The following is a 26,134-nucleotide window of genomic DNA, read 5'->3' on the forward strand; positions in this document are numbered from 1 at the left end:
CCCCAGCAAACACTAACATATAGATGGTAATTAATTTAGCCTCTACTTCTTTATAAGAACCCTTATTTGATCAACTACTGTACATGAGGTGTAAGCACGAAACAATGTGCACACGGACAGAAAAAACTACAAATGAAATATCACATCTTGCAGGAGAGAATTTGGAGACGATCCAAAGGTGTGCAAGGACATGACAGCGTTGAGATTCTTTCTCAGGGAAACTATCTTTGCCTTCAACCATGACAGCCTGAAGCGTTGCATGCCGATGTTTTATTTGTCAGGTTGGGGAGGGACAACCAGCAAACACTACCCGTCTTTAAATAAAATATTGACTACACCTAACCGAGCAAATTATGGTTCTCATGCAGTGCACTTAGTTATAGCAAGGAGAAGAGAAAGCGCTGGCCTTGATTCTGTTATCACTGTGGTTCAACTAATGAGAACACTTCAAATGATCCATTATTCAGATGTCGATGGGCCCCGAAAAATCTGTCGCTGCCAGCCAGTAGGACCTGCAGATATGAACGTGAGCCCATCATGTGTTAGCCAGGAATCACAATCCCATCTCTGCAGGCTACCTTTAGGCTTTTGGTGCAGGAATCGAATTTCTTGGTGCTTTTGGCTGACCGCTGCTGTTCTCTTGGCAGGGCTTGTTTCGAGAAAAAATAAAAAAATAAAAACCTTGCAAGCGATGTGTGCAGTGCAGTGTGGGAGCTCCATCACCCAATATGACTACACCTTACACATCAGATAGATAAGACACAACCAAGGTGCACGCACATGCACGCTAACCCACCTTCGACCAGACAATTCCAGGAAAACACACCAAGTTATTAATATCACTGATAATGTGGCTGATTTCAAAACTCCACATGTGATCCCTCCGTTTGATAAGCTATCTCTCCTTACTGTATGAGGCTGACACATGTTCAGGATCTGATTGCTGTAACAAAGATCAATTAAACTGCAATATTGTGCAATGGCCAGGGAGTGTTAATCACATCCACCTTTTGAATGTGTGGGTCAGTAATGCACATAAATCACAATAAAAACACACAAACAGACAGACTGCAGCCTCGCATGGAGCCAAATATTGATATCCCATCTGCTCAGCGGTGTTGAGACATGCTGCTACGGTACAATAACCGGTATTAAAACCCACCCGTGCTCGGTTTACAAAGCAGGAATTGAGGGTTTTTCTTTTTTTCCTCCACCTTCCCAGCTAAGAGATCATATCAAAGCGGTAAATACCAGCCGGAGTGTGCGAGCTACAAGCAGGGGTGTATTCAAAGGCGTCAATACGAGATATTCTGTTTACATGGTAGATGTTATCGTCTTCGGTTGACCACAGACTCGAGGTCACGGCGTTTGTTTTTTTGAAACCTTTCGCTCGCTCTATGACTGGCAACGCCACCCGGCTCACAGTTGACAGTGCGAGCGGTGCTAATGTGTGTGTAGCACCGACACGGGTCGGTTACAGTAGTGTGCTTCCCAGCGTAGCCACCACTCAGCCCTGGTTGCCTTTTACCAGTTAGGCCAGACCTGTGCTTGCCTGCTGTGGTGGTCACCGTGTACACTGTAGTAACACATATTTACAGTACCGTGCGGGACACACATTAGTTTGTATCATTCCCCACTCCAAACAGTTGACAATACCGCGTCAAACACGTCTCGTAAGAAGAAAAAAAAATCCATATGTCGAGCTCACCCTCTCCGGTTAATTCCAACAGTGTCGACCCGCAGTCGCCGTTCGCTGCCTGCTGGAGACACAACCCGGACGTTTTTTTTTCTGCTTGTTTTTTTTTTCTTTTCTTTTCTTTTTTTTTTGTAAGGAAAAAAAACCGCTCTTTAATCCCTTTTTCCTCCGGATACAATCCCGTTTCCTCTCACGCTAGCAAGGCAGGGTCATCGCAAAATACATGTGTAGCTTCTACGTAACCTAATCTTTGTGCTTCCGTGACACAAGCAGTTTCTGCCATTTCATACCAACGTCGTCGAAACCTTGCGATGTTTCCTCGGCTGCACAATGAGCACCGGGGGGACGTTCAAGACCTCCTGCGCGTTCCCGGCAGCCGCGCAGGGAAAGCGGAAGCAACGATTTCGCAACGTTTTGAAATGTATCTGAATGCAACGCAAAGTATTGGAATTTTACGCATATTTAGTGGTGGATTTTCAGGGAATGTTTATAAATACATACACTACAAACATAATATAAACAGAAATACAAAAAAGGTTACATATCATCATTGCTTATTATTCCAATTAGTTACAGACTGGTCAATGTAGCATACAACTTATTTTAGACATTTGAATTCAAAATTTAACCGCCAGTGGACACTTAGTGTATGCTACCAACATTTTTGTGCTACTGTGCCAGCAGCGATAACAGTGTTGATAAAGCAGTAGACAACATTAGATCCAAAGTATATTCATTGTGCCAACTGTCAATGTCAATCACAGAAATAGTTGTCAGAAATTCTAGTAATCGTAGTCTACAGAAGCCCCAAGATCTCAAATTGAGTAATTTACATGAAGTCAAGCTTGTGCACCAACTTTGGACAGGGTGCTCACTAACGCTTTTAGCTTAGCTGCTACAGTGACGATTTGGGTTTAAAACAGGATGTAAATAATGTCTTTTCAAATCAATTTGGGATCTTGGGGCTTCTGGAGACTTGGATTACACTGCAGATAAAACATTTTATGGTTTTTATTCAGTAGTTTATTTACACTTTGAAACATGTCCCCATCTATTTAAGTTGTGTAGGAGAACGAACGCTACAGAGCTGTTGATGTGAAGATCCAGAAATGTTTTGTGGACTACGAAACTCCACCAGAAATTCCATCAGCATGGAAGTAGATAATGACTTTACAGTCCGGGCATATGAACCTCTTTAAACGCTTTGAAACCTGTTGTTATTAGAAATATAATCACTGAAATGTCAGGCTACTCAGTTTTCACCGTGGTGGAATGATAAACTCAAGTACTAATTTATACCATGTGCTGGTCAAGAACATTAATAAGTTACTTTTCAGATTAAGATTTTACAGTAATAAAAAAAAGAAATGCAGTGTATTATTTTCGAATCAGGAATTTGCTGCAAAAAAAGTACGTTTTTTAGGATGCTGCACTCAGTTACTACAGTTGGTGTGTTTCGCCATTATCACAGGTGTGGAATTTAACCCTTAAGAAAGCTTATGCTCGGGTCGAGGCGGTCACACGCAGGCATCACCTTGAACTGTCTTCCACAGGTCAGTGTGTTAATTATTCCATTGGCGGTCAAGGATGGAGACATTCAGGGCTTCTCTGAATGATGTGGCCGGTAAGCATATTCTTCAGCGTGAATATGAGGACAAGATAAGGCCACTGAATTGTATTGTATTGTATTGGATGTGGCTTTTTTGTGCTTAACATTTAGTGTTTTTTGAAATTTCACATCAGTCATATGACTTAGTTATACTCATTTATATGACCTAAAAGATGTTACATGTTACATCTGGTCTACTTAGATTATTCACGATTTACATTCACACTTATTATATTTGATATTTCTTATTGCAATTTTAAGTTACAATTTGCATTGAGGGCTTTGGAGTATTCCGACTTCCTACTTCCTCACTTCACACTAGATAAAAGTTGTAGTACTCTTTCTGTAGCACCAATCCAGGTGGAAGGGTACAATGTATAAGCCTGTAGCATCCATAATCTAATAAACTGATAGAAAGTGGGACAATTAATGTGTCACTTGTGGTTGAAGCATCAGATTAACACAGTGCAGCGCCCTACAATGGATTGGTCATTTGCTGCCCCATCTGCCGCTCGCTTGCCCTGCAAATCCAATTATGTTCTTATGTTCCCTCGTCTAAAAATAGGTGAAAATGAAGGAAAACGCAGAAACAACACGTCATTAGTTGCGAGCGCAGAGCAAATTGTGCTATGGAGCTGATGTGTCCTTCCTGCGGAGACAATTGATCCGTCATGAGGAAATGAGGGTGGGTGGCACACGGACGAGGGAGAGGTGGGTGGAACGGCAGCAGGGGATGCATGAGAGAAAGGATTAGATTCAGAGTGGTGGATGCCTGAAGGAACTTAAGAAGACTCTCCTCAGATACCGGATGAAATAAGGTAGGCTGCACAAGATGTTAACTTGTAATGTTTTAGTCTGAATGTCATTTATTACAGCACCTGTGAGTGCTGGCTGGATCATTAGGCACTTTATATGTGCTGCTGCTGTAGCAACACAAAATCCGTCTGGGATCAAACGTATAGAAGATTGTATGGACGTCAGTGAGGCTAAAGGTGACTACATTTCGAACCATTTACTGAAGCTCACAAAGAGTTAGAAGCAGAATGTAACTGAGACTAGTCAATAACACTCAAATTCTCAAAATACTTTTAAAATTTTTGTTATCCGCTGTGATGACAATACATTTCATGCTTTTAAAACACAGTTCTTCAATCAGTTTTTCTTGTTTTAATGTTTAACTTTTCATTTTTGCCTTTTAACTGTTATACTTTGGTACTAAGTCATAAGTTTAACTAATACAGTTAACAATTGCTGAGTTCCATTTAGCTACTTCAGCTTCAGGGTCCTAGCTTGCCCAGTTTCACTGTCGCAGCTTACCGGAGCCATCTTTAATGTGATTAGTAACGCCTGAGCTTTTCCTATTATAAAGTCAAAATGTCTGCCCGGTAAGGCCTTTTTCCTGATTGCCACCGCCAACATGTAGACACCCAACCCCAGGTTTTGTTGGTTGACTCAAACCACAGTACACATAACCTGATTATGGGGTAGCGCTGGGTTACTTGGCAATCTATCATGTCACCTGACATGTCACAGCAAGCATGTCTGCTTTCTGTCAGGGTTCTAATGCAGAGAGGTCACAGAGTTAAATGGATGCAAACAAGTGTCTCTATACAGTGTAGTGTAGACATGCCAGCAGCCGTTAAAGTGGTAAATTCAATTGAAACAGTTTAAAGTCAATTAAAGAAGTAACGTCATTAAAAAGAAAAATAATGAGGACCAATAACGTTCTTCTGTCTTCCTCGTTTCATCCTCTGTGCTCAGAGATAAGATGATTAAAATAAGATGCTTCTAGGTGTTGTTTGTTCTAACAAATTAACACCACTGCAAAAACATTTCAGAAGGGTCTTATCATATGTTTTAACTGAGCTGGTGAAACCAATGAAAATCTTTAGTCATACTTGACAGATTTATTCTCCCATGTGTAACCAAAAATAGTTGCTTCCCAGAGTCATGTCCATATATAATATAGTGATCTTTATTTTCCAACCATTTAAAGGTCCATGTAAATTGAACAGACAGAAATGAGAGGTCGTTGCCTCGTTCAACATATTTGACAGTGAACCATCCTTCAGTGCTTCTCAGTTGATTCTAATAGTATCTAATGCTTTCAGAGAATAGTATACATCTTTTTTAAGTTTATTATATTTTATGTCTTTCATTGAATTCATGATATAGAAAGCACATCAATTACACCACTTTGTTTCACCTGAACCTGATGTGTACCGGATGTTTACCGGAAGCTTCCCAAGGTAATTTAACAGCCCAGAAATCCCTCAGCGTAAGCCCCATAAGTGCTTTAAAACTGCTCAACACCACATTCAACTGAAGTGACTCCGTACGGCATAACATATATATGAAGAAAATAATTAATTAATCATAACAATTTAACAAAAAACATGGAGTGACGTCCCAGTGTATTGTGTTTTCTTTCCCCTCAACCTTTGGATACTTAAATTGCAGCTTGTCCAGTTGGATCGTGATTGAAGCTGTTATGCATTTTTTTTATTTCAAATATGAAATGAGATTTTGTCAGTAGAGATTATTGTTACAGGAAGAGTATAAAATCAATAACATGACTGTTGGATTTGTTTCCAATTAGATCTAATGCCACTAAACCCTGAGCTTGTCTGTCTCAAACACCGACCTCTGACCTCTTAATGCGTACCGCATCTGACCTACTCCCCCAAAGAAATGACACTTAACTTCCCAGTGCCAGAACTCCTCCTGCAATGTGCAATTATAATAATATTATAATGTACAGTAGTGTTATTCCCACTATCGGGGAGGCCATTATTGATTAGAAAAACTACATGTACATATGACCTTTGTGTCAGTCACTGAAATAATCATTGAAATAACAATTATTTCATATTTAAAACCCCTGTAAAAAATATCAATACAGACATCTGAGAGGAGCGATTGTAGAGCGTTAGATTACTTATAGTCTATATATGTCTTCCAACTAGTGTCTCTTTTCTGGATAAGCGTGTTATCTCGATATCCAGGAGAACATAATCTTCTTTCCCATGTACAGTTCAACACTATATAAACTTGTGGCTTTAAAGTTCCCATAATACACTAACATTCAGATTCATATTTTTTAGCTTGTGTGTCTCTCTCAATGTTTATATGCTTTATGGTACTTTTCTCTTTTCCTCTGGCAGTGAGGACAATAATAAAGAAGACATGCTTATGATGCTATAGGCATCACCATCCACCTATTTTGCTGTAGCCCGAATACATGCTGTCTCTATGGTTGCTCCTCTCTTCAGCTCTGGCGAACTAATCTTTGCCGATTGACATTGAACACACCACTACCATTGCACCGTCGCAGGAAAGGTCCCATAGACCCCAAAGTTAAAAAGATTTATACTTTTTTGGCAAGTATTTGAATGTAACTGATGTTTCATCACTGAGGGATTGTTTGAAGGCACACTTTCCGATCTTGGGCTGAGTTAATTTCTCTATAGAACGAGCATTTTGATACTGTCAGACCTGCTTTATCATAAAGAAAAAAGATGTGGAAATCTCACTTTCAACAATATGAGACCTTTAAGCGTGTGTGTCTGTTGTGTTTGTGTCTCCCAGCAGGATGGGTACATTCGTGACCCTGGCAGAAGTATTGGAGGCCCGGGGTTCACCACTGGATGAGGATGAAGTCTGGTGTCTGCTTCTTGCCACAACTGAGGCCTTACTGGACATTCCCAAAAAAGGTTACAACTCAGTTCTCATTTCCTCCATTTTCATTTGTTTGGGTACAGGCCTCTTTCTCAGGCAGCATTCAAGAGCATAAAAAAAACCCTAATTTTGAAACGATGTGCTCTCCCTGGTGCTCTCTGTTCAGGTTCAGGTAACATGTGCAGTGTGCTAAGCCCAGGCTCGGTGCTACTGTCAGCCAATGGGAGTCTGGCCTTCAAGAGCTGTGCCCGACATGAAGACGTGGCCTCTTTCACAGCTCCTGAAGTCCAACAGGGTCACAACGCCTCCACCAGGACTGCAGCCGAAAAGGTTGGGAAAACTCAGACTTTGCCATGACATTTATGAAAAAAAAATGCTACACATGGGCCTGGCCAAGCCCGCTAAAAGGGGCCGCAGAAATGAATGTCTGAATCACTTCCCTCTTCCTCTGTCCTCAGATGGTTGTGTACTCGCTGGGGATGACTTTTTACTGGTGCGTTGACTATCATCTACCTCAAAACCAGGTACTTTCCTCCCTCTTCTATCGCACACTCAAACCATTAAAAATAATCTAAAACGATCGCACACCGTCCACTTCACTGTCAACTGTTTCCCTTCCAGCCGGTCCACCTGAGTGCGGAGCTGGAGGGTTTACTGCTGAGTATGTGCGAGGACGTGCTGGTTAGGCGGACCGACCTGCTGACAGTGCTAGATACCTGCGAGCTTCACCACAAGGCCTCATTGCTGCCTCCTGCTGAACGGCTCATCAGGCAACTGGTAGAAGACGTCTACAGAAACTCAGTGAGTGCTGGAGTGGTTTAGTTTCAGCTGGTTGGGTGAGGTCATGTTTTGGTTTTGAGCGGTTTACTATCTTTAGTTTTTGAGTTTACTGATAGCACCGACTTTATGCTTGCTTCCTTGAGCTGGACAGTGATGTCTTTGCAGGTTGACCATGTGTCCATGGCTGAAAATGGATCCCAGCTAACAGACCGCAGTCAAATGGTCAGGGACAGATTACACAGTAAGAAACGGAGCCCTTTAGTCAGTTTTCCAAAGAGTTTCAGTCTAAATAGAATGTTTTTTGTCTGCTACCACATTCACATTTGCTATGTAATCCATTTGCCTTGTTCTCATTTGTTAAAAAACATACCAAAAGGGAGAAACTGACATTTTGTTTCAGTTGTACTTAAAAGCAGTAGCTTGATATTTCTGCAAGACAGTTTATTTGCTTTCTTGCAGGGATTTAGATGAAAAGACTTATACCACTCTTATGCCTGTATGCTAATAATGAAGCTACCACAAGTCTGTTCACTTAGTTAAGCAAAAAGACAGGAAAGTAGGAGGAAATAGCTAGCCTAACTCCATAAAGGAGAGAAAATTGGCACTGCTCACAAAGAAAGGCTTTTTGTCAGATTTTGTAAATCCACAGTAAATGAGTGAGATTTACAGATGCTGGTGGGTGTTTATAGTTCTTTTTTTCAGTTATGGTCAGAGCAAGGAGTGGAAGCAAATGGAAACAGCTAGCTGGGCTCTGGTCATAGTTATCTAGGCTACATCAGCCTGCCAGCTGGCTCTGTTCATAGCTAACATTAGCAAAATCCAAATCCAGCAACTGTTAGGCTAATTGTTTTACTTTTTTAACAAAAAAATGGCATAAAAGTGTTTTATAGTGAGCCATGTTAATTTCTTCACCTTTGGACAGATCCCGGCTAGCTGTTTCCCCCTGCTTTAAGCCTTTATGTCAAGATAAGCTAACTAGCTGTTTGAAATAGCACCATATTTACTGTACAAACATGAGAGTGGTATTAATATCATCTAACTCTTAGCTTTAAAGAAAATAATGCATTTTCCAAAATGTCAGACTATTACTTTTAGATATTTTATCCTGTCAAATGTGAGAGCTATAACTCGGCCTTTGAGGTTAAGTATTACAAATCTTTTTTTTTTCAGGAAGCTCTTTTAGTACCTCACCATGGGCGCTGAAGAAGAAGATTTCCAGGACATTTTCCGGGCCATCCTATCCATGCGAGCCTCCTGGGTAAGAAGTCTGCGGTCAAACACATACTACACACCTTATGACAGAGCTATTTTAGTACATGATGCATTGTTATTATCCCATTTACTGTTTTGAAGCTGAGTAAGAGGACACAGTAAAAGCATATTTTTTTACTTCAAAATTATCCACATTCAAGCAAAGTTTGGCAAGTTGCTAAAATCAAACTGTCGATTAGGGAAAGTAAAAAGACAGAATCCCCAGAGGAGGATTCTGGCATGAAATGTGTGATGTGTCATGTCATGAGTGACAGATCTCGGCGCCTGTCAGACTGAAAATGGAAAACCCATTTTTCGCAGGATTCCCTCAGGACCTCGACACACAGAGTGCTACAGCAGTTGGCAGCAGCTGAACCGCAACCCCTGCAGTCCCTACATGGATGGCGGACGAAACGCCAACTCAAGATCCATCACGAGGTTTGATTCCACAATGAGTCTCAATGACAAGAGAGTGAAGGTGAGCCACATTGTTATATCATGTTATAGCGTGGAATGAAAAAAAAATTAGAATTCTACAATTATGATATCTTGTGATGGATGAGCTTACAATGTATTTCCCTTTGCCTTGTCTTTCGTTGCAGGACATGGGTCCTGAGTTTATTAAGATGTCAGATGAGCCGCTGGTTGTCTTGGAGCTGCCTGGATCTATCGTGGTGAGTTCTTAAAAAAAGACATGCAATCCTGTCATTGTGTTTGGAGTTTGGAGATATTAACAGTTGTGTGAAAAGGACACACATGCTCAGGTAGCCCAAACTTCAAGAGGTGAGCTTTGTTCACGTCAACCTATTCTGGGTCCAATGTTCATGTGTGTCACAAAAGGTGAAACAAAGAACAACATCATATTGCAAGATTCTGTGTGTCATTTCCTTGCTTGGTCACCTTTTTAAAGTATACTTTACAAAGTGGTGTAAAAGGTAAGTATTTTAGTTTAGTAAAAGTACAACAGTATTACTACCATCACATAGGATAAATATACTGAGAAGACTAAAATGTGGTAAAAACAGGGCTAAAAAAACAGATCATTTATTCTTTTTTGATTATATATTACACTATATCATTAATCTGAATCTAGTATATCAAGTTGCTGAATAAAAAACTGGAATAAGAAGTGCAATATTTGTTGATCATTATTGATGTTTCATCATCATCATCATCATTATCATATTGCAGTTATTAATCTTACCTAGCCACATGCTGTATTAAAAATAATCTGCATCTTTCTTTCACTGGAATTCAAAGCAGTTGAACACACTAGCCAGTTCATACCGTTTTTGGCCACCAAACAAAAGTTCTTTGTGGCTGCTTTAAGTATAGTGCTGCGGTAAATGTATTCTGTTACTGTCCGCCTCTGACTCTGCACAACCTCCCAGCAAAAGTTGAAAAGGTCACTCCCGTCAGGTTTTTTATCTAATTCAATCGCTAAAGCTCTTTTCGCTCTCTTACAGTCAAAGAAGGGGAAATCTGCAACCACTCAGAGAGAGCTGAGTGTGGTGATGCCAAACGGTCAGAACATCCTGGTCAAGTGTGAGGTGAAGTCCAGAGGAGGAGACGTCTTTGACATGATCGTGGCTCACTCCAACCTGATAGAACATTTCTACTTTGGCCTTGCTTATATCGATGGTAAAGAGGTTTAAGAAAATAATGAGATAGTGTGTGGTAATCGGAGAGAAGGAAGATTAGGTTGAAACTGTCAGTAGGAGGGAACAGGAAATAACTAAATAAACTGATGAGGTCACTGAGGTGACATAACTGTTTGATGTTATTTAGATCCTAGCATAAACTCGTATACACACCAAGAGTTTGAAAATGCAGCATGCGGTCCTTTTCCTAGAGAGCTGAGGTTTGATTTTTTTTTTGTATGTGTGAGTACAATATCTAAGTAAGACTTAAGTCAAAACTTGAGAACTAACAGTGAAAAGCAAGAAAATGGTCTTACAATCGAGACACCTGTACCCACAACTCTTTTATAGGACTTTGTGTGGTGTATGTAGCTTAGAAGTCATCCATTATTTATGTTAACTCACATTTTTTTCTGTGTCCATTCCTCTCATCAGATAATGAGTTCTTCTTTGTGGACAACGATACCAAGATTTCCAAAGTTGCTCCAGATAGCTGGAAGAAAGTGCCTACAACCACCCTTGTCCTTTTCTTCAGGGTCAAATTCTTTGTCAATGACATTTCTCTTCTTTTGTGCGTATTCCCCCTTCTTAGTTATTTATCAAAATACAGTAATTAAAAAATGTGTCTATTAAAGAAGAGTAGAATCTTTGAATTGCCTGCCGTCTTCTCTATCAGGCACAAACAGACCCGACACCAGTATTACCTCCAGCTCAGGAGAGACCTTTTAGAGGACAGACTGTCCTGCCATGAGGAGACGGCTCTCTACCTGGGAGCTCTGGCCCTGCAGACGGAGTGTGGAGACTGCATGCCCGAGGTTGTGCAACATACATTTTAAAGAAACATGTAAAGTCAAAGGCATCAGCATCTAAGATTGAATTCATCTCGCTTAAAACTGATTTAAATGTGTCACATTGATCGTCAATGTGTCATAGCAATAGTATTTGGAATAGTAGGGAAGCAATGAGAACATGGCGGAGAGAAATCCAGCTATTTGTCATTTGATCAACACCTATAGCACACTAAACAAATCGTAGGTACAGTAGCCAGGATGTGCCAATCTAAGGAGGTGTATGTGATAAAAGATCCTTCTTTCCAGAGGAGTTGGCACATATTAATACTAGAGAATAGGACAGTGGTTTGGGTTAGGGTTGCAGATTTACATACAAATCACTGGTCTAAGTTTCTTGATGTGCACCGTATGCTACTGGTGTATTTTTCCCGTAAGTCTACATTACATAAATACTGTTGTTTTGAGCTGTATTGCATTTGTTTTGTTTTTCTTAAGACTGAATTGTGCTTCTCCTTCCAAATGTTTCATTTTGCACCTTTTAAAAATGTCTTGGTGTACACAACTTAGTCTCTAGTGCATTAATTAAAATATATATATGTTTTATTTATCTGTTGTGTTTAGGTGTATGGTAGGAACTACTACCGCCCTGACCAGTATGTCTCCAAGAGCGTGATGGAGAAACGTGCCTTGCCTTACATTCAGGGGGAGCTGCTTCGACTTCACACCAACAATGCTCAGATGCTCGCCGACGAATCGGAGCTTGAGTTCCTCAAGGTAGCAAAACAGTCAAATACGATAATAAATGCTTTTATTTGAAGATATAAGTCAAGTCAGTGTGCCACACCTGTACAAGTACTAGTAGCATCATATGATATATATCGTAGCATAGTCTACCACTCTCTATTTGTGGCTTTAGGTGTGTCAGCAGCTGCCTGAATATGGCGTGTTGTTCCACCGCGTGACGCGTGAGAAAAAGCCTCTAGAGGGAGAGATCCTCCTCGGGGTTTGTGCCAAAGGAGTCATCGTCTACGATGTCAAAAATGGCTGCCGATCCACCAGTCAGAGTTTGTACTGGAGGGAGACATCTACGATCTCCTCTAGTGTGAGTGGGAGTGTTGGTTTTATCATATCATCCCTTTAACTAGGTTCAATACAAATCAAATAGCTGTTAAAATGAAAGTGTTGTCTGTAATGAAATGTCTTATTTTTCTGTGCCTAATAAACGTCTCGTGTTCCTGCAGAGGCGTAAATTTATAGTAGAGTGCCGGGGCAGCAAGAAGAAGTATACCTTCATCACAGAGAGATCCAAGATAGCCAAATATCTGTGTAACCTCTGCTCAGCCCAACACAAGTTCAACAATGAGATGAACTCTCGCCAGCTCACCCACAGCCTGGTCTCAGGTCAGTTACTGCACCATAACTATTGATGAAGTTCACTTTTGAGATGCAGAGCTCATCTCAAAAGACAAAAGCTGAAATCCAGTGACCACTCTTGCTGTCTGTATCCACTTCTTCTTCCCGTTTACCTCCAGAGGACAACATCGTTCAGTATGCCGCAGTGTGTCGTGCTCAGAGCAGCCGGCTCAAGTCTGTCTCCTGTTCAGAGACGCCACAGGACGACAGCGGTCTGACCACACCTCAGGAAGAGCCCATGACCAAGCTGTGCGATGATGTCACAGCCAGGATCGAGGCCCGCATTAAACAGCGGCACCAGAGCCTCAATGAGCAGAGGTATTTAGTCATCTAGCAGTTCTCTTGTGCATATTCCCACTTCCCACAAATTCAGACTACAGCAAATGGTCTTTTTGTGAGAAGTTCTTTAACTCATTCAGAAACGATCTACTAACTTCTTCTTCTTGATCTTAAGTCTATCCTCCCAGGCTAGCTCACTGTAAGTTCACCCACTTCTGCTTTTTTCCAAACAAGCCACTCCAGCAGAAAAAGCACTTCCTGTTCTCAGAGGACACGATTGTGTAACATCAGTCAGTCCCTCTGTTATCGCTTTGTTTTGTCTGTGTCTCCTCTGCAGTACCTGCTCCAGCAGTCAGCGCAGCAGCACTGGTATGCGCTCCCCATCCTGCTCTCAGCGGAGCGGATCAGAAGCGCCTTCTGGCTCCCCAGCAGCCAGAGGTATAACCAAGTATTCTGCCCATTATTCCTACCTGATGTCCCTCATGTGAGAGATGTTGTACCCCAACAGCTCAGTCATATAGTCACAAAACAAAGATGATGTCACTGGAGGTTTTGCTGTCAAGAATTGTCCATATTTCTTTAGTTTGCTATATAATTCAGTGTTGACAATAGTTGTGGGACGATGCACTTTGAAAATAGTCATTGCTTTACCACAGTGTGACTTGGATTAAATATGCACGAATGATACCTTGTATTGGTTGATGGCTTCATCCGATAAGTTTACTTTGTAAATACATTATTGTTTATCATTTTTTCCTATGTTGTGTCTCACAGAAAGCCCAACAAAAATAGGGTCAGTGTCAGAGAGAGAAGTTTTATGCGTTTCTTTGAAAAAAGACCCGAAGCTTGGCCTTGGTAAGCTGATCACACTTGAACACACAGCATCAAGAGAGAGATTTGTCATGTTTGTTATTATTTTTAATTCATTTAGCTGCTTTTTAGATTGCTCTCTTTCATTTTATGTCCAGTACATTTTCACTAATCTACCATCTGCTATATGCTTATGATCCTTTTCTACAATTGTTGCTACTATTGTCATTCCTTTACTTTAATTTCCAGTATATGCACAGTAATGCTGCTGTGTGTGTTGGATGTATTTGCCTTGATTATCACAGCACCAAGCAAAATGTACGAGCAAACTGGCTTTATATTAATCCCTGTAAGAAATGCTAGGTACATTAGGTATATCTTATTAGTTGATAAGACCTGTTATGTCTGTTAACAAGTATATGGTTGTTTTAGCCTTATAACCTATTGATTAATGCTTATTATAAGGATGTTACCTAAAGAAATGTGTAAGATCATGTGAGGACGTTATGTAAGGTGATGGATAAGTCATAATCTTACAGAAAAGTCTTTCTTGATGCATCTGTGGTTTGTGTCCATACAGGTATAGTGATAGTGGGAGAGGACACTGTGAGACATTATGATTTGGGCATCTTTGTTGCCTCCATTGTGCCTGGCGGACCCGCCGCTAAGGATGGACGCATCAGACCAGGTAGGGAATCATGTGGATTTTTCTTTGCTGTCCCCTTAGTAACACTGTGTGCAGCGCATTGAAGATGTTGCAAAACTTAGCCTTCACATTTGGAAATCATACTTTGCCCTTTTCAGTTCTGTTTTTAAATGTTGTTTCCTGAAATCACCACTAATTTGTTCTGTTAAAGTGCTCTCAATGTGTTTTTCAACTAGTGGACACCTCATTTTGGTGCATTAGTGTCAAATTATATAGAGATGGGTGTTTTTTTCATTTGAATTCATCCAGCATTTTAACAAAATAGATTCAAAGAATACGTAGCAGGATAGAGAGGACAGAGAGGGTGTGGGGGTCTGTGGGGTTCCATCACAGGCCTTTGGAGTCACACGCAGGTTCAGAGGTGGTGGAGAGTTCTTGGCTCTCCACTGATATTGGACGCCAGCACCATTTCACTGTGACCTTTGCCTGCAGGTGGTCGTCTGATCTCTCTGAACCACATCAGCCTGGAGGGCGTCACCTTCAGTGAGGCAGCGGAGGTCATGCAGAGCAGCCCTGAGGAGGTGCAGCTCATTATCTCCCAGCCAAAAGGTGCACTGTGTTTGTCGGTGTGTGTGTGTGTGTGTGTGTGTGTGTGTGTGTGTGTGTGTGTGTGTGTGTCTGTGTTTGTGTGAAGTGTGTTGTTGTGTGCTGAATAATACTGTGGCTGTGACCCTTCCCTTTCCCATTGTTTGTGTGCAATATTGGCGATATAGTAATTAACCACTGCTACTAATGCACCTGTTCTTTTAACTTACATGTAAAAACGAGACTTGTCCTTCCATACTGTTTATTGTACTCCACATTGCTTCCACTATGGTTTTAGCACATGTTCCTGGTTGGACTGTTTTGCTCTGTATTGTTATATAAAATAATGTGTCAGAAATATTAGTTGTTTGTCTGCAGGCAAAATGTCGATTTAGGTTCATTCATCTCTTCCTCAAGGGCATGAATACATTCCCTCCTCACCTTTTCATCACAGAGTATAAAGTGATGAGTGAACTGAGAAGTGTTTTCTCTTTCTGCCATTTCTTTAAATTTTAAATGCTAAAATAGTTTGTATCAGAAGGATTTCATTTATATCTCAATACAATATATAGTCAAACAATGTAATAGATAGCAGCTGGTTAGCTTAGCTTAGCACGAAGACCGTAAACAGCTAGTATTGGTCTGTCCAAAGGTTCCTACGTGGACATCTAAAGCACATTTAGTTATTTAAGTTATTTAATATATTCACATTAACTAAACATGACAGAAACACTGAGCATTAAATGATACACTTTACTTAGAGGGTAACTGAATTACATGGGAATCCTTTATGTAATTTATGTAACTGAAATAAGTAAAAACCACATGTTGTGGTTTTATGGCTGACTATGGGCAGTATCACGTTAACCCTCACGTTCTTTGTGAACACAAAAGCGTAGGTGTAACAACTAGCTTGTATGCCCTTGTATAACTGCAGTTATTGTACCAAATAGAGCTAAATGGCCCTTACTTCTCAAAGGGGTTGGTATACTCTGTCAGAAGTGAAACTCTTTTGAAACTCTTTCCCCAGATCTTTCTGATGTCAGATGGTGTCCATCCATGTGTATAACTTCCTCCGATAATATGACAATACAAAATTCAAACCCAATTCACATCAGGGTTTGGTCAGCTGTGCAGAGGTTAGAAGGGAGCCAGAGTTTGAACTTTTCACTCCACCTCTGTTTTTTCATTCTTCACACAACTAGATCTGTCAATTAGAGTTTGTACAACTGAGTGCAACACTACAATTGTCTTCCATTACCCCAGAGCTCAGCTCTTAGCCTCTAACTTTACTGTGCAGGCATTAGAATGGTTTTGATCACATTCTTGGCAAGAGAACTATTCAATTAACACCTTCAGTGAAGAATACTTAGCTACATTTTGTACTATTTTTGATGTATAACATTAACTGATTGTTGCTTTTCTCCACAGTCCACCTTAGTCCCATCAGTGTGCGGTCTCCTCCTGTGTTGAGGAATTACGAGTCCCAGTCCACGCTGATGGCAGACGGCCGATCTGTAGACAATGGTTTGGATGACATTGTGTCGGTCATGATGACGCCGAAGACCAGCAACAGGCTTAACGTCCCCCGAGAAGTACGCATCTTCAGTGCACAGGTAATGTAGTGATTGTTTGAGTTTTTCTTTTTTTTTTTTTTTTTTTGTGGCTCTATTTGTATTATTATGAGTAATGGTGTCTATTTCCTCATTTATTCTCAGTATGGAAAAAGACAGGACTGACGTGAGTATTGTCTTTCTTGTTTTGCAGGATGGCTGCTCTCTGTCTCCTCCTCTAATCTGTGCAAGGCCCAAGGAGATTACTGTAGAGCTCAGGAAGATATCAGGAAGTCTGGGCATCAGCATCTCCGTGAGTACATGTAACATTTTGTAAGAGCAGTAAATGTAAATGGCAGAATTCACCCCAGGCTTAAATGTTTTTGACTATACTTAGAATTACTGGACTTGACATTATGTATAACTGTGTCAAAAAGAGGGCAAAAAAAACACTGACAGTACAGTGGATGTCTCATAATGTGGTGTTAATACGGAGTGATATAGTATTTGCTGCTTTAAGTCTGGTAGTGGCATGTTGATGAAAGGTTCTAAGTCATCCAGGTCCTGGTAATTCTAAGTGCTGTATCGTAGGCAGCTTCTCAAGAAACTGAGTCCAGTTGCCCATGATACAATAAAGTCTCAAAGAAGGGTTTTAAAGGAGACCTATTGTGCTTTTTCAGTTTCTCCTCTTAAGTGTTTTATGCATGTAACAGCTCTTGAAAGTTGGAAAGGCCAGAGTCCACAGCAATAGGAGGCCCTCCCTCTCCAAAACACTTCTCCTGAAATGCCTTGTCAGTAATCCTGCCTTCAATTCCTCGATTTTGTGACATCATACTCTGTAACAATGTCACACATTTTCACATCTACCTAGCGGGTAGTTTGGCATGGAAGATTTGATTCAGCACAGCTGCTCCGTGTTGTTAGCACTGCTGGCTCAGGCATGTGTGAGCTGACCAATCAGAGAGGAATGGGTATTCAGGAGGCGGGGTCTTAAAGAGCCAGGGGAAAATATAATACGCATAATATGTCTCCTTTAATAACAATCTGCCATCATTCAGTCACTTTTGTTCCACACCGATATAAATATAACTCTATTTAACAGTGTTAGGTGAGGTAGTCTGAAATTCTGCAATAAAGCCCTGCTTACATGTCATAAAGCTGCTAACCTATCCAAAATATTTTATTTCATCACTCCATCCTGACCATCATAAAACATTTGGGAAGATGACTGTTCACAAAATGTTGGCATTCCCTCTGACCCATCAGATTGTCACAGATGTGTTCTGAATGAGTTTCTGTCATGAATCATTCAGGGTGGTGTCAACACTAACGTTCCTAACGGAAGAATCTACATAAGAAGCCTTGTTCCAGGAGGAGCTGCTGAGAGAGACGGACGTTTGATAGCAGGTATTACAACTAAAGATCAAATCTAACCATGCCAAAGCCTTATGAACTTGTGTTTGATCTACTTACAGTCACTTGAAGCCTCCCCATTCAGCCATTTATTGATTTTTTACAATGACAAATTGTAGGTAGTGGTGCAAATTGGTTGCAGATTCAATACAGCGCTGCAAGTCTCCAGCAGTTCACATCTGAGTCCTTTAGCACATCATGAGTTTGATAGTGAGACAGCTCCAGCGATTAATATATATCCGTCTTTCAAAAATGTATTATTCTGATGGAGAGCTACAAGTTTATTTAAAGCCTCTGTTATTCTTTGGGATCAAGGAAAAACAGGAGAAAAATAACAGGCATGCAGTAGCAATAAAGACAAGCATATAACACATTGCATTCAGCTGAAATTGTACATGGCAAAATTAGGATAGGATACATGTTATGTGATTTTAAGTCTATTTTTTAAGCTACACTAAATAATAGCAAACTGCAAATAATTCCATTTAACACTTCAGATTTATTTTTGAACATCTTCCCTGGAGCCATAACAGCTCTCCGAGTGGACAAACAACACTCCGTTTAACACCGTGTCACTGAAATTCAACACTTATTAAGGCTGGAGAAGTTGGTGTGTGCATTTTGGCATTTAGTTGCTGTTTTCAGGAGACAAAGAACAATATCACAAGACAGAAACAGAAACCAACACAAGGATTTCATGTAGGAATGTAAAGAACTGAAACAGACAGAGAAGGAAAATATAAATTAGTGAAATGCAATTTAAATTTTTGCTTCACTTACAGGTGACAGACTGCTGGAGGTGGATGGGATTAGCTTCCAGGGCTTCACCTACCATCAAGCAGTGGGATGTCTGAGTAAAACTGGGCAGGTAAAAGACAACGTGTGACTGATGTTGTATTATGTCAGTGTGAGAGGTCCATCAGAGAGCATTTAATGAGAGAGAATCATTACCTACATACTGTATGCTGCTGATGATAAGATGTTTTAGACATGCTGTCAGGGAAGACGGTGTCAGCCTGTTGTTTGTTGGTCGGTTGGTCCACCTTGTTGGTCAGGACTGAAATATCTCAAAAACTATTGGATGTGTTGTCACAGGCCGTGTCCGAAATCACCCACTCATTCCCTGCTCCCTAGTCACTGTAGGGAGTCCAACATAGTGGACTATATAGGGGGCTCATCTGCAGACAAAAAAAGGCACTTTCGGACTCTACTCAGGCACCGTTAACTACGTTGCTGCCGTCGCATAGTTGAAACGTGAAATTGCGGGGCTCAGCTCCCGGGCCATTCCAAAATTTAAGATTTTACATCCCACCCATGAATTATCAAATAATACATTTACAAAATACAAAATCATGCAGTTGTTGTGAAACTTTTACTGGTCCAGTGACCAACTCTACTCAAATAAATTTGGAGAAAAAACAAATTGAAAATATTTATTAAAATACCAAATAAGTCAGGAGTACCCCCTAACATGCTATTTTTCTCTTGTCCCACACCCTTGGTGACCAAACTGATCTCCAATAAAAACTGTCAAAATGACATTTAAATCTACTTTCTTTTGTATTGTTTTGTTCATAGATGTCTCTTGTAGATGGGGAAACATCTTTTTAATAAAACATTATGTTTTACATAAGTATTATTATGCGCAGCGCAATGCATGATGGTAAATATTGCTTGGTTCGAGACCATTGGTTGTACACTACTTTTTGCGATGCATTGTTGGATACTGAGTCCACTATATAGGGTATAATAATCACCACTAGACATTCGGACAGCACTACAAACTGGCGTCGTCACTATGTAGTGCACTATATATGGAGTAGTGAGTGATTTCTGACACAGCTACAGCGAATTTTATTGATGGCATGAATTTCACCGTAAGGGCTGATTTTTGTGGTTTTGAGTAAAGGCAACTATTGGAGACATTCCTGTTCCCTGATGAAAAATTAACATTTCTTCAAGTCAAAAGTTTTATTTTGCAAGTACTGTTTTTAGCTGCATCTTGAGTTTAGCACTGTCACATGCTAGCACATTAAAGAGGGCTTTCACATTTCAGTTGACCCTGGGATGACTTATCCCCTTTTCACGCACACGTCATTAACCTGGGTTAACCTTATAACCTAGGGCCGTACCATGCACACTGCATTTCTACTAGCCCTGGATTAAAAGCCTGTTAAAATGTGACTCATGTCTACGTTCTAGAATGATTCGCCACTAATCTGTTTACTTAAGCCCATTTTACACCAGTACTTGGAGCTGTGTGTTTAGTCATTTTTCCAAAGATAAACTTGCAAACTCCAGGACAAGAAAGCCCTTGACTAAAGTCGCAGTTAGCCCAGTTGGGAATCTGCCAGAATTGTGCAAGTGTGAGGCTTTTCTTAGCCTGAGGCTAAAAAGGGTTCTTTATCAGGGGGGACGTTTGAAAAGTCAGATGGTAAACATTATACCTGCTAAACATTGTAGCACTGTTATTGAGAGCATCTTAGCATGCTGGTGTTAGCATTTGGCTCTATGATCCACTATAGCCTCACAGAGTAGCAGGCAGCTAGCAACCCTTACTCCTCTTATGTTTTGTGTTTGTTTTTGTTTTTTTACTTCACCAAGCAAATTGATTTCCTACAAGTTTGATTCAACAATCGAGTTCCATTCTTCCCAACCATACCTGTCCATTGTCATGTTCCCTCAATGTCTTGTCTTTTCCTCCTCTTTCTTCGTGTAGGTGGTAACCTTAGTGGTGGAGAGGGAGTCAGTAAATCCACCACGTGTTGCCCTCAGTGAAGACACCAGCAGCAGCGTATCAAACCAGAGCCTCAATCGAGCTACCAGCCCGCAAAGGAACAACAGCTGCCCGACTATCATTACCACTCCAACAACGAATTCTGTGAGCTCCAGGGACTACAGCTTTGTCAATGACGGTAGGAGGGCTCATGTTAGGTGGACTTTGAACACAAAACCATGCCCACAACAAACTAAGAATGCCCAGGATCTGTTTTTTAAGCAGCTCAGAAATAGTTGCGGAGAGCATTTGTGTACTTGGGAAATTCCATAATGAAGAACATTTTGCCAATAGATCAATGTGCATCTCGCTTAGAGCGTCAGAAAGTTAAGTCACAGCACCTCACACTACTGAGGAAGAACCCACATGAGAAAACCTGTCGGCCCTAAGCTGTTGTGTGCTTTAATAGCCCACCACTAGTCTGGCTGCTTCAAGGTGAACTTTTACACACTTCCTTCCCTTCATCCTGATCTTCCTGACTGACCCTGACCTTCCTCTTCTTATCCCTCTGGCTTACCTTATCCTTTGGCCTGTCTTTTTATATCTGTCGTCACACTTCTCTCCGCTCTCCCCTAACACAGGCCGGCAGATCACATGTGTAAACACAATACAGAGTCGGTTTTATCCAAATTAGACAACACAAGTCATCCGAGGCCAAAATGGCTCTTGATATATGATCCTTGAGAAGGAAATGTGAAGGAGGGTCCTCCCCATTTCTGTACAGACTGGTATTCTTGCTCATTTGCTGTACCTTTATGTTTGAAGATGTTCTGATACTGAATAATATAACTGAATTGAATTTATAATTTATCAGAATGGTGTTATAATTGATTTTACTGCTGTCTTTCATCATGTCTACAGAAGGCTGAAGAGGACATGCAAGTAATGATTTCTTTATCTTGACTGTGAATTCTTTATTATTATTTTTTTTAAATCATCCTGACATAACGAGCCTTGATTTCCTGTGCAGACATCTTTTGAGATGACAAAATGTTGCTATAATCAGATATCTAACAACTTAACTTTTTTAAAATGATAGTTTGTGTTGTGTGTGTAATGATTGCGTGACCTCATGATTCCTGACCTAAACCAGTTATTGTGCCGAAACCTAACCAGACTGTCCAAAAGTAACAAAAGCCACCTCCAAAAGACATTACGTATCTCATGGATTTATTTAATCCATACAGAATTCTGTGTAAAAATGATTGCAGAGCTGTAGTTTTATACATTTTATTGGTAGGCAGATTTTTCTACCTCTGTTGTCCGAAGCCAGGCTAGCTGTCTGTATGCTAACTAGCTGCTGGCTTTAGCCTTATATTATCAGAGAGATATCAGAGAGCTTCTCACTTTAAGCAAGAAAGCAAATCCCAAAATGCCTGAGCGTTGACTTTAAATGAATGAAAGCTGCTAAATACACAGTAAAAGTAGTGTGTTGAATAAATGTATATGTCCCTCTTGCACTACACTGGCACTACACCGAAGCAAAGCCACTCAGCTAGTTCAGGCAGACAGCTAGCCTGCAGCTATTCTGACATGACATATATGCACCTGTAGCTGCCATCTGCACCACAGCATTCACCTGTAGGTTCCAAGTCTAACTGTCCAATCCCAGTTTTGTGTCATCCTGGCGGAGAGTGACGAGGTCAAAGACTGGACATCAAATATCTATTCTGCCTGTATTTTTCTTTTAATTAATTTTTCATTTTGAGAACAATTTAAATCAACATGGTCTTATGAATTAACTCAACAAAAAAGATAATCAGCGTTTTCTTTTCTCCTCCCTTCCCTCCCCCTCTCCCAACTACCTCCTTTTTCTAACTGATTTAATCTCCTGACCTCCAAACATCATGTTTCACCCCATCTTTTCCCCATCTCTGCCTCTCACCTAAAAAACCCCCTTTAGAAAACACCCAGGAGGTGACACTGACAAAAAGCGCCAACGGCCTGGGCTTCAGCTTCGTAATGTGCGAGCTGGATCCGCCCACTCGGGACTTTGGCAGCCTGGTCCGGATAAAGCAGCTTTTCGATGACCAGCCGGCCCAGCAGAGTGGGAGGATCCAGGAAGGAGACGTCCTGTTAGCCATCAACGGCCAGTCACTCAAGGAGCTGTCCTATCCAGTATGTGCGGATTTTAAAATTAAGTTTTCCTTTTTTAAGTTTTTTTGTGATTACTTGGTATTAAAATGGTGTGTTTTAATGATCTGCGCCAAGATCAGCCACTTCTCAGCTACTCCACTATGTTTGTCTGACAGCCACAGTTACTAATTACTTTTCCGATTACAATGTTTCACACCCTTCCTAGCCAGCATAAACACATATCTCCAAATTTATTGATATAGAATTTAAATTTGAATGTTAGTGTTAAACTGAAGGAGTCTTTCCTTGTGGATTGAGAAAAATCTCCTACCTCTTAACCCCTAACCCTAACGATTAAAAAAGCCCCTCAGATTAGCTGAAAAATACTTTGGCTCCCTTCCCTGTGAACTCGAGAGGCCCAGCCAGGTGGGAAGTAACACTTTAATAAACGTAAGTAACGTAAGTACAGCCGCGCTAGTTCCTCTCAGGTCAAGAATCACACAGCTGTTAGACTGTGAAAAATATTATATTCAATACTATCTAACATCAGCCGAAGCCTAAAGTATACTTATTCTGTATCAGCAATATTAACCCACCGCTGATGAATAATAAAATAACTTTTACTTGAATAACCTCGAGTTTGATTACTCTCATACAGGCCTGTTAAAAGTTCTTTCTTCTTCCTGTAGAAGGTGCTGAAGCTGTTCAAGTCTTCACCACCTGAGGTCCGACTGACTCTTTGTCGACCTGCGCCTGGTATACACACGCACTGTCACACAAACACACACAGACACACACACACACACACATTTGCGGACACCTGACGTCCTCACCTGCACATCTCTTCTATGCAGGGGTCCTTCCGTCCATTGATCAGTTAATCGGCACATGAGCGACGTCACAGTGTTACACAGCACCTGGATCAGCGGATGTTCCGTGTTTCCTGATCGATCAGGACGTGGGTGATGGAGGCCGAGGACAGAGGGAGCGACGGTGGCGTTCAGATCATTTCATGACGACAATCACATCGATGGACTCCGACACTTCACAAAGGTCAGAGATACTCCTCAGTGTGATGTGACTTGAGCTGACAGAGCATGTTTTGACCTTCGCGATGAACAGCCCGTGGGAGTTTATTTATCCTGTGTTGACATAGCCCAGAGGAATAAACGGATGTTTTCAGTCACCTGAAACACTGCAGCCAGACACTAATATTACCTAAAGAAACAGGAGGCAAGGCAGCAGCATCTGATAAGATGTAGCACACTCTGATATCTTACAGAACATGTTGTGACATGGCATAATGTTAGTCAGTGGGACATGACACAACATGACAGGCTACATAACAAAATATGACAATTTTTAATCAGGTATTAATGCCGCGCTGTCCTTAGTGGGAATTTGTGTCTCATGTTAGTGCGTCACACACAGAAGCTTCCTGTCAAAAGACAGAATACTTTTGAACCTGTACTAGCTCCGGCTGTTTGCTCTGTCTTTTCCATTTCAATTATGCAACTTCTAACTACATGTAATGTTCTGTCCTGTCAGTTTTCCAGGTATACTGAAGAAACAGTGCAGGAGCAGAGAGGTCGGAGGCTGAGTGCGGACAGATCTGTGGGAGGAATAATTAAATGAAAATGTGAGTAGCAGGATAATGAGGTGTCAGGCGGGGCTTGTGCACAAACATCATGGGAAGGCACTGAAATCGCAGACAACCGGGCGGACAGGAACAGTTCAGTGATTTGCATACTTAGAAGCAGAGGCAGCAAGTCTGAACAGAGGGAGCAAAGAATCCACAGGTAAACAGGAATAGTTCGCAGTGCAGGCAGGCAGGTACAGATTTGTTTTTCAGGTGGCTGGAAAGCAAAGGCACAAAGCTGCACCGACAATCTGGTCAGCAGAAAAGTGGAGATAGAATAAACGCTGTGGGTTAAGACGCCAGTAAGAGGTAAACAAGTGGATGTAGTAGTCAGGTGACTGGGACCAGTGGGAGAGTCTGAGGGCATCTTGTGGATGGATGGAGAATGTGCAAGTCTAGAGATTAAATGCGTCGGCCTGGGGGAAGCGAGAGTGGGCTGGAGGCAGTTTGTTCATACAGAATTCATTATTCGAATTAAAAAGTAAACTCTGATCTAATCAAGCAGGAGTTTATCAAGTATTGTTTTGGTAGTCATACATCTTAAATACAACTCCCCCTTCTTACTGTTCCCCTATTGCATTACTGTTGGCGACGCTGTTGCAGTGACAGCATTAGCAACATGGCTACCGCTAGTAGTTTGGCTACTGTCCAAGGCAGAAATCAACAATAGGATTCCCAACTTACTGGCTTGATGAAGAGAATGCCTGTTATGAACCATCTGAAGCAGTCAGTGGAAACACGTATCAGCATGGGGACAGACTCTGACACAACACCGGTGCTCTCCACTGGCTGAATGCCTGTTCCTTCACTCTCGCTTTTCTTGGTTTCTAGCACTCTCCCTCTTTACCTTTTGTGCCCCCCACACATTAGTGGGGCTTTTTTTTCTTTTTTCTTTTTTACAGTGTAGACTTTTCAGTTATTCCAGTTGTTCCTGTGTTACCTAGGAATAGCAACCTGGGAAAACAACACCTCTTCCTGTTTTTTCTGGGAGAAGTCCAGCTTAAATGAATGGGATGCTGATAGTGAGGCTCATAGGGAACCAGTCTAAATGTGGACAGTGTCATTTTTTGACCGGGCAATCAGTATTTCAAATGGCAAACACAAACATTTTTAATCTTGTGCCTATGCAACATTTCAGGTCAAAGACCTCTTCTTACCACCGGTCTGAGTCAACCTTCATAAAGTTACTTGTTCATCTTTTGCCCACAAGGTGGCAGCATAGTGTTAGAAGTGCCAACAGTTGCTCTCTTTGTATGGCAAACAGCAATCATCACTCTCACTCACTAAGACTTAATTAACAGCGTTTCTTGGAGACGAGGGTAAAGTTAATAGAGTGATTGTTTTTCTTCTTTCTCCTCAACAGGAAATCCGCGAAAAGAAGAAGTCGAAGGAAATAAGAAGAATCACTGGTATTTATTTTTGTTAAAGGCAAAAACTCCAGTTAGTCAAAATATGTTGTATCTTGAAACGGTGAAAGGAAAAATAAAACAATCATCAAC

The 26,134-nt window shown here is 41.1% G+C and overlaps 2 protein-coding genes across 5 annotated transcripts in view; one reads left to right on the forward strand and one right to left on the reverse strand.

Moving 5' to 3' along the window:
- The window catches only part of mapk8b (mitogen-activated protein kinase 8b), a 33,492-nt gene extending 31,458 nt beyond the window's left edge, over window positions 1–2,034 (reverse strand). For 2 of the 3 annotated variants that reach the window (XM_037081053.1, XM_037081054.1), the window contains exon 1: window positions 1,709–2,033. The gene's annotated coding sequence lies outside the window, so the exon portion shown is untranslated. Of the gene's footprint in view, window positions 1–1,708 lie in introns of all 3 variants that reach the window. The other variant, XM_037081055.1, reaches the window with a different exon arrangement.
- frmpd2 (FERM and PDZ domain containing 2) lies at window positions 1–26,134 on the forward strand. Of its 2 annotated transcripts, none has more exons than XM_037081052.1 (30): window positions 1–26; window positions 6,897–7,018; window positions 7,150–7,313; window positions 7,442–7,507; window positions 7,605–7,784; window positions 7,929–8,004; window positions 8,934–9,021; window positions 9,336–9,492; window positions 9,617–9,688; window positions 10,481–10,655; window positions 11,090–11,225; window positions 11,331–11,469; window positions 12,067–12,219; window positions 12,362–12,547; window positions 12,687–12,846; window positions 12,978–13,176; window positions 13,475–13,575; window positions 13,912–13,992; window positions 14,528–14,635; window positions 15,086–15,202; window positions 16,610–16,794; window positions 16,946–17,044; window positions 18,045–18,138; window positions 18,927–19,012; window positions 20,864–21,059; window positions 22,824–23,038; window positions 23,686–23,752; window positions 23,851–24,049; window positions 24,553–24,635; window positions 25,999–26,134. In XM_037081052.1, exons 2-28 carry the CDS (start codon window positions 6,898–6,900, stop codon window positions 23,886–23,888), a joined length of 3,459 nt encoding a protein of 1,152 aa, XP_036936947.1. In that variant the 5' UTR covers window positions 1–26; window position 6,897; the 3' UTR covers window positions 23,889–24,049; window positions 24,553–24,635; window positions 25,999–26,134. The 2 variants fall into 2 exon arrangements, with proteins under 2 accessions (XP_036936947.1, XP_036936946.1); XM_037081051.1 differs by lacking the exon at window positions 1–26 and adding an exon at window positions 4,036–4,123.

The sequence above is a fragment of the Acanthopagrus latus genome, chromosome 20 (genome assembly GCF_904848185.1).
Source record: "Acanthopagrus latus isolate v.2019 chromosome 20, fAcaLat1.1, whole genome shotgun sequence".
NCBI lineage: Eukaryota > Metazoa > Chordata > Actinopteri > Spariformes > Sparidae > Acanthopagrus > Acanthopagrus latus.

Bases quoted from the DNA above. Each gene is read 5' to 3' on its own strand.
- frmpd2 (XM_037081052.1), top strand. From the start codon at position 6,898: ATGGGTACATTCGTGACCCTGGCAGAAGTATTGGAGGCCCGGGGTTCA. The intron at 7,019-7,149 runs GTTACAACTCAG...CTCTCTGTTCAG, and splicing joins ACTGGACATTCCCAAAAAAG to GTTCAGGTAACATGTGCAGT. The intron at 23,753-23,850 runs GTATACACACGC...TCTTCTATGCAG, and splicing joins TCTTTGTCGACCTGCGCCTG to GGGTCCTTCCGTCCATTGAT.